This window comes from Saccopteryx leptura, chromosome 3, assembly GCF_036850995.1.
Source record: "Saccopteryx leptura isolate mSacLep1 chromosome 3, mSacLep1_pri_phased_curated, whole genome shotgun sequence".
Classification (NCBI taxonomy): Eukaryota; Metazoa; Chordata; class Mammalia; order Chiroptera; family Emballonuridae; genus Saccopteryx; species Saccopteryx leptura.
In genome coordinates, this window is record NC_089505.1 from 302,481,264 (window position 1) to 302,494,109 (window position 12,846).

General features: G+C 38.1%; 1 protein-coding gene across 1 annotated transcript in view; it reads left to right on the forward strand.

Moving 5' to 3' along the window:
- The window catches only part of UBE2W (ubiquitin conjugating enzyme E2 W), a 58,883-nt gene that overhangs the window by 28,226 nt on the left and 17,811 nt on the right, over positions 1 to 12,846 (forward strand). Inside the window, 1 exon segment of the mRNA XM_066378868.1 lies at positions 9,805 to 9,960. Within this exon segment, the coding sequence (XP_066234965.1) occupies positions 9,805 to 9,960 (156 nt within the window).

Genomic DNA, 12,846 nt, shown 5'->3' on the forward strand with positions numbered 1-12,846 from the left:
TGTTCACTGTCTTTTGGAATGTGAGGATTCCTTTGTTTTTGTTTTTTTAGTGTGAGAGACAGGAAGGGAGGGAGATGAGGAGCATCAACTCTTAGTTGCAACACTTGAGTTGTTCATCGATTGCTTTTTCATACTGCCTTGACTGGAGTCTCCAGCTGAGCCAGTGACCATGTGGTGATACCTGTGATCTGAGCTTAAGCTGGATGAACCCATGCTCAAGCCAGCAATCTCCAGGTTTCAAACCTGGGTCCTCGGCATCCCAGGTAGACACTTTATCCACTGCGCCAGTACCTGGTCAGGTGAATTCTTTTTTTTTTTTTTTTTTTAATGACAGAGACAGTGAGAGAGAGGGGGAGAGTAGGGACAGACAGACAGGAAGAGAGGGGGAGATGAGAAGCATCAATTCTTCATTGCAGCACCTTAGTTGTTCATTGATTGCTTTCTCATATGTGCCTTGACAAGGGGGCTACAGCAGAGCGCGTGACCCCTTGCTCCAGCCAGTGACCTTGGGCTTCAAGCCAGTGACCTTTGGGCTCAAGCCAGGGACTGTGGAGTCATGTCTATGATTCCGCGCTCAAGCCAGTAACCCTGCGCTCAAGCTGGTGAGCCCTCACTCAAGTCAGTGACCTCAGAGTTTCGAACCTCGATCCTCTGCATCCCATTCCAATACTCTATCCACTGAACCACTGCCTGGTCAGGCAAGAATTCCTTTCTTAACATGAATTTATTTTATAGTCTTTCCCATTTCATAAGAGTTGCATATTCTATTATCCATGATTGAGAACATGACACAGAACTACTCTGAGTCCAGCAATACTTTAAAATCATTTTTAATCACATCATCTATGGTTATAATGTCATTAGCATGGGTCTAACAATAAATGCTTGATGTGTATAGATTTCAAGATTTTTGCAGTAACAAACTTTGCAGAGGTCCACTTCTCTTCTCTGGGGTGGCGAGATTGTCTGTTCAGCAGAGACTGTTTTGGTGAGACCTGGCAGCACTGGCATAGTTAGATGGTCTTTCACTCTCATGTGCAATGAGCAGCACTAAATTTACCACTATTTACAAGAGCAGAATTTGGGGAAATATCCCTAGAATAGACCCATCTTATTGTGAAAGTATTACTTTTGTATCTCTGAGATCTATAGGAATATACAGAAACTTTACAGTTTGCTATGTTTTTTCCCTATTAGTTATAATTTCTCACATTATTTTATTTTATAGTGAAAAAGTTAACCTATCTAAAATATGGTGTTTGGCCCAGTGATTTGCTTTAAACGAACAATAACAACAAAAAACTTTTTCAATTAATATGGGAGCCAAGATACAATACCTTTTCATTACTGGTTTCTATTAATGTGTGTTTATGATCAGCTATACAGAGAATAAAATTTTTTGTGTAACTTTTCTATGCTAGGATACAGTGGTTTGTTACTCTAATGTGTATTGAGTATGAATTGTGTGCCAAATGCTCTTCTCTGTACTTTAGAGATGGGGAGAGTATAAAAATTAAAAAGCATTAGTTCTGCCTTATAATCTGTTCAGTATTTGTATATGTAGATATTTATTCATTCATTTTGTAAGTATTTATCAAGTGCATAACATAGGATAGACCCTATACTAGATATTGGTAATTCAGTGGTGAACAAAACTGCAAAAAGAAAAATAATAATAATAATCGTATGTGTAGTTTGCATTCTTATAGAAAGAGATGGACAATAAACAATAAGTAAAATACATACAGTATGGAAAATGATGGGGAAAAGTAGAAAAGAGGAAATGAGGGTGTTGTTGCTTTGGAAAGAGTGATTGGGTAAGATGTCACTGAACAGGTGACTTGGAGCAGAGCTCTGAAGTACGTGAATGAGCTGTGTGAAAGAGGTGGGGGAAGAGGAGGTGAAGACAATAAATGCAGTGGCCCTGATCTGGTGCTCTGGTAGTGGTCCCTGGAAGTGGTATAATAACAAGAGGGGGAGTGTGGGACATAGGTCAGAGGGAATTTAGGCTGGAGGAGGAGTCATCATAGGTTTTATAGGACCTTTATAGCCCATTGTAAAAGGTACAAGCTGGTTGTTGTGTGGCAAATTGACTGTTGGGGGACTGGAGTGCAGGGAGACCAGGTAAGCTATTGTAGTAATCCAGGAAGGGTATCAGCGGAGGCCTTATTTTTTACCTATTTTAAACATGGAGCCAACAGATTTGCTGATGGATCAATGTGGAATATTAAGGAAGGAAGACTGCACAATTTTTGGCCTGTACAACTGAAAGTAAGATAGTATGCATGGGAGCAAAAGAGAAAGCAATGACCAATTTAGAGTAGAATGAAGGGGCAAAGAAAAACCTATTTGCACTGTGACTTAAGGAACAAGAAGAGTTTATGTCAGAATTGGGGCAAGGCATGAGAGGACGTGTGTCGTGAACCAGCAAGACTCGTAATTTTGCAGGTCTTGTGTGGGAATGGTGGAGGATTAGAAAATAACACAAAGAAAAATTATGGAATCGGGGGGTCTTATGGTAGCTGGTGGCCTACCCAAAACGCCTGCACTCCCCAAAGCTTTATTTTTATAGCATAAGGCAAAGTCATTTGCAAATCAAAGAGATCTCTGATACAAAGTCACATTTCCAGGCAACCCAAGAATTTTCCCCAATGCAAAACCCCCCCACCATGTATAACATCTTAACTTTACAAAACAAAGGGTAAAAGAAAACTGCCTCCAGTCTCTTTGAGGGACAGGGGGTACAGGACTAGTAGAAACAATCCAGCAGCATGGCTAACATGGAGGTGTGGGGAAGGGCATGTAAATTACTACCTTTACCAATTTAAACAAACTGTCAGAGATTGTGGGGAAGAGCTTACTTAACCTTTAGCAACTTAAGCAAGTGAGGTGGGGGGATGGGCAGCAAGGACCCTGTCAGCTTACTGCTAGTCCCCCACACCTCTGTCTTCCAGAAATCTAAACTGCAAGGAGCCTGTCAGCTTGCAGTCTCCAACAGACATGGCCTCTTCTAAGATTTGTGAGCACATGTTGTTTTTTTGTGTGTATACCATAGAGGTCTACAACAAAAGGAAAAGATGAGAGGATATTTGGGGACCTGTCAAAACAGTCATGTGAAGGAGTTGGAAATTTATCTCAGATATTGGGAGGTATGGTCAGTCTCCATCAAAACTATGAAATCTTCAAGCTTATCTTTACTTTTTTGCTTTTTTTCCTTTCTACCTCCTCCCTCATATTCTCAGCTCTTCCCACCTGCAAATATCCACTGTCTTAGACGCCCTTTCTGTATCAGAACATCCTGTTTGAATGAAACAAACCTGAAGCCCACCTCTTATTATCTTGGTTTTTGTTTGTTTGTTTGTTTGTATTATTTAGTGAGAGGAGCGGAGGCGGAGACAGACTCCTGCATGCGGCCTACCGCGATCTACCCATGAAACCACTAGGGGGCGATGCTCTGCCCATTTGGGGTATTCCTCTGTTGCTCAGCAACCTAGCTCTTCTTAGCTCCTGAGGGGGCCATGGATCCTTCTTCAGCGTCTGGGGCCAGCTTGATCCAGTTGAGTCATGGCTGTAGGAGAAGAGGGAAAGAGAGAGAGAAAAGCGAGAGGGGGAGGGATGGAGAAGCAGATGGTCACTTCTGCTGTCTGCCCTGACCGGGAATCGAACCTGGGACATCCACATGCCGGGCTGATGCTCTACCACTGAGTGAATTTGCCAGGGCTGTCCTCTTATTATTTTGTAAGTGTCCCAGTTATACTTGTTTTTAAGTTTTCAACTAATTTTTGTTGAAATTTTAGGCATTTTAGAAATATTTGTAGAAGGGGAAATAATATTTTTAGGTGGAAGAAGACACTGTTTAGTTTTGAAATCATACTGATGCTGAGATCAGTGCTGAAAATATACTTGACTGTATAGCTTTAGAAACATTGGGGCAAAAGAGTAATTATGCCCCCTCCTTATTCTCTTCCCCTTTCTTCCCTCTCCCCTTTATCCCATTATTCCTTTATTCCCCTTCCCTCCCTCCCTTTCCCCCTCTCCCCCCTGCCCCTATTCCCCCTCACCCTTATTACTCCTCCTATGCATGCCCCCTTAACATATAGATGTTTTTGTTCTATTGCTCAAAATTCCCTCAGTGCAGAAATCCAGAACCTCTTTTCAGAGTGTTTTAATCCTTTTATTTGTGGTCTGGTTCTCCCTGCTCTTTCATGGGATGTTGTCTTAGCTTTCCAGTGTCTTTTTTTTTTTTTTAATTGATTTTAGAGAAGAAGGGAGAGAAAGAGAGACAGGAATATTGATCTGTTCCTGTATGTGCCCTGACTGGGGATGGAACTGGCAACCTCTGTGCTTCTGGATGATGCTCACCAACGGAGCTATTCTGCCAGGGCTCCAAAGTCTTAATAACAATTTTTATTGTCTAGCACCTGGGACCTGATAAAGAGAAAGCGGACAGTGAACCCTATTCATTGAAGCCCTGGAGGTAAAGTGGAGGGAAGGTACAAAACACTGATAGGCTAGTAGAAGAACATGGCATAAAGGAGAGAGAATGGTTCCGGTCCAAGGGTACCCAAGTTTAATTTCAGTGTCTCCAGAAATTTTATCTTTATAGTACATGTATAGCTGTATGGCCAAGGTAATTCTGAAAGACTGGGAAAACTATTAATATTGATGCTACTGATACATATTAGATGATCAAAAGGGAAGAATTGAATTAAAATTCTAATCTCCAGTCACTTTTCTCAAAGATTTACCATTTATACTTGACTAGCTATGTCATCTATTATTCATAATTAGAACCTGACTTAATTTATTACAATAAAGTCTCTGCTTTTATGTTCAGTTTTATAGTTACATGTTAAGTATTGTCATCTACTTAAAATTTTCATCAGGATAAAAAGCATTCTCTCATATTGTCCCTGGAGAAATCTTGGTATCCATATTATGGATTTGCTTTTGTAATTACAGCCTGTTTTGTTCTGCTTGTTCTAGACATGCTGTTTTTTGACCTAGCCTGATACCAGATTAGGTGTCTGACTTTTTTATTACTTCTAGAGCACTAGTCTGAACACAGTAGTTTGCCTGCTTTATAGTAAGACGTCAGTATTGTGAGGTTGACCTTGATGTTTGGAAATCTTATATATACTTATATTAATATCATATTAGAAACAGCTAAACTCCATCCTTGATTTTATCACTATTGGTGGCTTTCAGTTTAGATTTTAGTAGTTTTATGACAGTACAATCAGTACCCAAAAGTTACCTAGAGATTGGCTTGCTTAAAATCCAGGTTGGATGTTAACAAAATTATAGGGATCCTGAGCACAGTTCTTTCTTTCTGCTCTTGAAATTTCTCATCTGCTCTTGAAAATGAGCCTCACTAATAGGGAGATGTTTGGAAATTTTTAGAAATCTAAGGACTGCTTTTAATGCAGACACAGAACTTCAGACCTGATTCCCAGGCATTAGATCTGAAATCCTCTTTTAAGATTGTAACTTTTATTTCCATCAAATAGCTTGTTCTTAAACATCTGTAATTCCATTTTAGTCAGTTTTGTTTATGCTATGAGGAATGTGTGCAGTCTCTGGTTGCTCACTGCTCAATCTGTATGACTAGTTTGTATATGAATAAATTATTTTAAAAATTATTAATTGACAACATTCTTATTCTCTTTGGTCTCTAATTCATTGTATTCAGTTGTCTTGTCAGATTTGTTTTAGATAGTTTTGTCAGCTACTTGGGACTCCAAATACAAAGTTTTTTGGACTCTGAAAGTAGCTTAATCATTTCAGGTTTTCAGAACTTGCTTGGCTTTGGTAAAATAATTGAAATGTACATTTTCTCCTTTGACTTGTACTGCATATTAAGTAAACGAGGATGTTTAAGCGAGTGATCTTGAAGATCTTCAACCTTGGTTACTTTTCCCATCACATGGAGAGAATCTGAATAGCAAAGTTTACATGAAAATAGTCTGTGGAAACTGCTTACCAGCCTTTTACTTGAATAAACTGTTGAAAAGTTGTTGTTTTTTTAATTTCAGAAATTCATCATCTCTGTTATGTAGCCTCAGCCTTTTCACATTTAGACAAACTTCTGGAATTCTGTATCCAGCAGGTTGGCAGGTTAGCCGCTAGGAGTTAACTTGTACTTTGTACAACTAGTTCATTCTCCTGTGTTCATGGTCACTAAAAGTTTTAGACTGTTTTGTTTTCACATGCCTGCAGTATGTTATATAAAGCCTCTTGTCCCCTGCTATTTTTTCTTCTTTTTTCTTTTTTTCAGGGTTATTGAGATCTGATTTTTTATTTCAGTTCCCTTAGACATCAAAGCTGTCGTGTTGCTTCTGGCTGTCTTCTCTACTTTAAGTGTGCAGTTGCTGCTGTAGGTGTCATCTTCTACTCATCTCTTTTCTTTTTCTTCTTTGGATTTCCTTTTGGTTTGGGCACACTTCTTGCCTCCCAGGCCAAGTGATTTAGTTTATCGTCATTTCTCCAAGAATACTGCTTTCCTTTTATTCTGTGAGTTGGCTATTCAAAGCTAGACAAAGCATGCCATGGCAGCCTTTGTATTTGGACGGCTGTCTGTTTTCCTTGATGGTTGCTGGTACATTCATTCTTTTTTGCCAAAGGCGATAATTTGGCAGTTCTTCATTTTGGGGCATTTTCAAGGTACTGTTCTACTTGATTTCTTAAAAAGATGTTACTGAAAAATAAATACTCTTTAAAAAATAATTGTGGTCAGAGAATAAGCTCTTGGGCATTGCTTGCATTCTTAATAACTATATCCTGCTGATCAAGTGGCATTTTCTGGCAGAATGAGTACCCCAAAGCAGATGCATATTGTGTTAGATTTGGTAATGCTCATTGTAGATATCTACAACACATTGTGGCACTATCAAATGCATGTGGTAATAAACTAGTTCATATTTATAAAAAATGAAGTTTAATTTTAAAAATTGATAAACTCAAACTGTGAAACTGCAGGATCATTTAAACAGTCTTTTCCTTTTGCAGAGCAGTAGGTATATATATATTTTTTAGCAAAAAGTGATGAGGCCCTGGCCGGTTGGCTCAGCGGTAGAGCGTCGACCTGGCGTGCGGGGGACCCGGGTTCGATTCCCGGCCGGGGCACACGGGAGAGGCGCCCATTTGCTTCTCCACCCCCGCCCCCTCCTTCCTCTCTGTTTCTCTCTTCCCCTCCCACAGCCAAGGCTCCATTGGAGCAAGGATGGCCCGGGCGCTGGGGATGGCTCCTTGGCCTCTGCCCCAGGCGCTAGAGTGGCTCTGGTCGCGGCAGAGCGACGCCCCGGAGGGGCAGAGCATCGCCCCTGGTGGGCATGCCGGGTGGATCCCGGTTGGGCGCATGCGGGAGTCTGTATGACTGTCTCTCCCCGTTTCCAGCTTCAGAGAAAAACAAAAAGAAGAAAAAAAAAAGTGATGAAAAGAGCATTAGCACTGATAGATAAAATCGACATAAATGGTATACTTCTAACAGCTGTGCCAAAGTCCTGCAGGGCGTTTTCTGCAATTGGGTGAGGAACGTAACTTGGTATCTTTTATTTATTTTTTTGTATTTTTCCGAAGCCAGAAACCAGGAGGCAGTCAGACAGAGTCCTGCATGTGCCTGACCGGGATCCACCTGGCATGCCCACCAGGGGGCGATGCTCTGCCCATCCGGGGCATCGCTCTGTTGCAACCAGAGCCACTCTAGCACCTAAGGCAGAGGCCACAGAGCCATCCCCAGCGCCTGGGCCAACTTTGCTCCAATGGATCCTCTGCTGCGGGAGGGGAAGAGAGAGAGAGAGAGAGGAAGGAGAGGGGGAGGGGTGGAGAAGCAGATGGGTGCTTCTCCTGTGTGCCCTGGTCGGGAATCGAACCCGGGACTCCTGCACGCCAGGCCGACGCTCTACCACTGAGCAAACCGGCCAGGGCCAGTATCTTTTATTTTGAGACTTTACTTTTATTTTTCAGCTTGATTTTAGCTCTCTTTAGTGTGAATGGAAGATGAGTGGCCAGAATTTAAAGGAAAAAAAATACATGTGTAAAGTTATTCCTTTGAGAAAAAAAATTCTTTTGCTGTTTTATATTAGCTCCAGCCTATGAAATGAGTCCCATATACTAATAGTGTATTTGAAATATTAGCAAATTCCTGCTTGTGTGAAAGAGTGCTTTGTTAAAATGTAAGTATTTGTAAAGTTGTAATACAGTTTTATTGTTATTTAAAAATAAAAAGCAAAAGCCTAACTTATGTTAATTTTTCATGATATGCCCTATGTTAAATTGCGGCATGCCTTTCTCTGGCCACAGATTCCTCACTGACTCTGTTTTCTTTATAAAGTGGGGGAAAGGGTATGCCTAGAACAATATATATTTCATCAGTTTCTGTTGCAACTTAAGGTAAAGTTTCTTCTATTAAGATTCCCCTGTACTACTTAAGTGTGAGGCAGTTTGCAGGACTGAGAAAGATACTGTCTTGCTTGTGAACTGTGGACTTATAGGCAGATGAACTTTAAAAAAAGCACTATATCTATTGATTCAGAATCTCTGAAAGTGGGGTCCTTGAATTTGTGTTTTTAGTCAGATCTTCAGGTAATTTTTTTAAAGGCTAGGTCAGGAATTAGGAATTAATCCTAAACAACAGAATAAAAATGATATGTCTTACTGCAGTATAAAATTCAGTTAAAGGCAGTAGCCAGATAGTTTGGTTCGTTAGAGCATCATCCCAAAGGACAAAGGTTGCCAGTCAATCCCCAGACAGGGCACATACAGGACTAGATCGATGTTCCTGTCTCTCTCCCTTCCTCTCTCGGAAATCAATCAATAATTTTTTTTTAATTCAGTTAAAGGAAAATAAATAAAAATCCAGTTAAGTATTGGTGAATTAAATTTTACATCAAAATATTTATAAATAATTATGAAGTAATGTATGTAAGTATTCTTAAATGTAAGACTTCTACTTTCTTTGACCTACTTTGGGCTATGCTACAGATTCCTCAGGATACATGAATTGATTCTCCTGCCTGTTTTGATGCTTAGGTAGATTAGTATAAGAAACACTATTATTAGGGTATTTGTTGAATGATTAGGGCAAAGGAAGGAAATAATAAATTTATTACCTTTCAATACAGTGCTGAAGCAAGATGGACATAGTAAAAACTGTTAAAAGAATTGAGTAAAAGAAAAGGCAGAAAAACAAGTAATTGGAAGACTCATTCAACCACCCTTTTTTTTTCCTTTAAGCACAAAGTCATTTGCCGATTAATAAGTAATGATTTCTGCTCATCATGATGGACATGCGAGTTTAAAGGACGTGAACTGTATAGCAGCCATTTCCTCTTGTATATAGCTCCGGAGGTGATAGTATTGTTACAGGTGGAGGGAGTGTTCCTAACGACAAGAACTCATACTGTCTCAATACTGAATACTTTCTGTTTGGAATTTTATTGTATTTGATTTCTATATGCAGAGAGCATGAAGTGTTTGGAAAACTATTCTTATAAATGGAGAGTTATCTTTCACTAACCTAAAAATACATGGTAATTTGGAAATTTTTATAGGGGATTTGTGAAAAATAGCTATAATATAAAATAGATAATTGGGTTTTTATTCCCCTACGACATGGGCATTCATACAATGAAACCAGTACTTACTGAGTTGATGAGAATAAACAAGCAGTTGTTTATTTTGTTCCTGGCACTGATTTTTGTTTGTTTTTTATTTGGTTTTAAAAATATTAGATTTTGTGAAGAAAATTTTATTTTTTGGTAATAGAGAATATTTAAGTGTTAATGGAATTTTATTCTTTCTTAGGTCATGTTTACTGGTGAAAATATTCCCGTTCATCCTCATGTTTATAGCAATGGTCATATCTGTTTATCCATTCTAACAGAAGACTGGTCCCCAGCGCTCTCAGTCCAATCAGTTTGTCTTAGCATTATTAGCATGCTTTCCAGCTGCAAAGAAAAGGTAGGACGTTTCAGAATTATTCCAGGTAATATCTCTTCTTTCAGTTTAGGTAGAGAAACTATTTTAATATATATTTTATATGAAGGAAGGGCTTAATGCTTTTTATTACAAAGTTACAGGACATGTCATGTTTAGTAATAGATTGGGATATTATTTTGATAATCTTTCATTCCAGATAGACATTAGACATTGTTTTATATTTCTTAAACAGGAAACTTCTGCTGATGTTCTTAAATAATCTAAATTTTATTTCCATAAACCTGCACAGGGCAAAAGTGTACAAGAAATTCTTGTTTCTAGATTTCAATCTTTTCAGGGCATTTCCCAGGAACCAGAGCTTTGCTGTCATGATGATTAAGTTGAAGAAGGAAGACTAGATTACCAGTAGAATTTTTAGGACTTTTTCTCTTCCTCTCCTTTACAAACCCACAGATTCTTTGTGTGATGGAGAGGGAAAAAAGAAAACTCACGTGTGTTAAATTTAGGATATCCTTTTAAAGTACCTAAGTCCTCTGCATTTCTTATCCTCTTGTCATTCTGCTTTTGAAGGTTAGTGTAGCACAATGTTCACAGAGTTCTAGATTTTTAAAAGCCTCACTTCTCTGTAAGCATTTCCTTTTATAGTCTGTTTAAAGAAGAAAAAACTGACCTTTGAGATTAGAGAGCTGAGAAATTATTTTTAATTTTTCAAAACATTTCTCCCATTGATTTTCGAGAGAAGAAGGCAGTGGGGAGGGAGAGAGAAAGAAGTATCAATTCATTGTTTCATTTACTTGTTCAATTCAGTTGTGTATTCATTGATCCCTTCTCTCATATGTGCCCTGACCAAAGGTCAAACCTGTAACCTCTGGCAGGCCGGGTGATGCTTCATCCACTCAATCACCCGGCCAGGGCCCAAGAAGTTGTTTTAGAAGATTCATTCCTGTGTTCTCCAAATTGAACTGTCATTTTAAACAGTAGGTTATAGAGACTCAAACACTTTAAGCCATTGTTTGTGAAGTAAGTTTCTTGGAATGTTATTTCCGTAATAGGTTTCTCGGTGTTAGGTTCTAAAAAGAGGGAAAAAGGGTTTTTGTTCAACTAAGTATGGGAAGTAACGGGTTAAGTTATATTTTTTCAAATGATAGTATTAAGATCCCTTAATATGCAATTTTTTATGTACCATATAAGAAAGGAAATTGATTCTGGCAGTTAAACTTGTAACACACGGTTAATATTAATTAAAAGACTTGTATCCCCATTCAGGAATATTAAAATGTATAGGGAAAAAATGTGCATCTTAGATGAGATGAAATAGGGTATATATATTATCTAATGCTAGTATAACTTCTCGCCTTTAGTTTCCTCTTTGCTTTTCTAAGCTGCATTTTAAGGCTACACTTGAGCTATAGTTAATCCCAAGGGCTTCGCTCCCATATTCTCTCCTCCTTCACCTCTGTCCCCAGCACACATGCCAGTTTCAAACTTTTGAGTGTAGAGCAGAGCAGTTTGCAATGACAAGGGCTTCTGTGTCCTTGCTAATGTTTACAAGTCTGCAGAAAGGTGAGGCAATAACATAGGATGGAATAAGAAAAGTTAAGAGATGAGTACTAGTGATATCTGCAAATAGCTCTTGCATATGCCTTAGTGATTATTAACTTTTCTTTACATTTAAATGTAATGACTTGCTATTAAAAACTAGAAAATGACTATATTCTCTACCTCCTTCATCCTTTTCTAAGCCTCACCATTCCCCTCACATTCTAGTTATTTGTCACTATTTCTTGCATACTTAGTAAAGACTAATCATTCCATTTAAATTATTGGTAAACTATAATATAAATTATATTTAAGAAAGGTGATAATTTGGAAGTCAGAATTCTGCCAGCATTCTGTGAAATATAATAAAATTTAGCAAACATTTATTAGATACCTACTATATGCTATTTTTACTGTGCGAAGAACTAGGTTACAAAGATGGAGAGGAAACTGGCTTTGTCATTGAGGGGACCTAGCTTAGATAAGCTCTACAAGGTCTTTTAACTATTCACCAAAAACTTTTGTAGTACAAACAGGTGAATTTTATTCTGTGGTGGACATAGTTTGTATGAGTTTCACTTTACTAGTTGACTCTTTGAATACATATTTGAATTTTTACTATAGACACTTGAGAACTTTGATTTAGTCATAACTCTGTCATTCATTCCAGTTTTCCTTTTCAGATTCAAGAATGGTTTCCTAAATTGAAGGCATTTAAATATATTAAGTCAGTAAAGAAAATTTCTGATGTTGTGACCAGGGGTTTTTCAATAATCTACCCTTTATTCTTAGTGCCTTTATAATATAGAGAGTCCAAACTTCCCAGACTGTATTCCATTTCTAAAACATTTTTAGTAGTACATATTTTTTATATAGTTTATTTTTTCTAAGAACCCTGTCTCCTTGATCACTTACCAGTTTGTTTATATTCTTGATTTAGACAAATGGAATGAGTGGTTTTATTTCTAAAATTTTTTAATTGGGTTTAATAAACACATAAAAGTATTTATGAAATTATTCTACGTGAACATTGGTTATGCCTTTGCCGGACAAAGAACAGCAAATTATCTGTTCTTTGAAGTAGTCAGGTATCTAATTTCATAATAATTTTTCAGAATTTTTTTAAAACTATATTAACAGTAATCTTGGGATAGTTGTTGAATATCTTATGCTCTACTCTTTTTTAAAATTAGTCTTAACTCATAGGGGCATTATGAGGCTCAGCTAATAAGATCCTAGTAATGTACATTAGTTTTAGAAGTGCCAAGTGGACTTTCTGTTTTCCTTTCTGCTGTCGAGGTGGTCCCTGCTCTCCATTGATTTTTGGTTGGATCTATCATATTATCTACAGACCTGCCCATTCTCAGT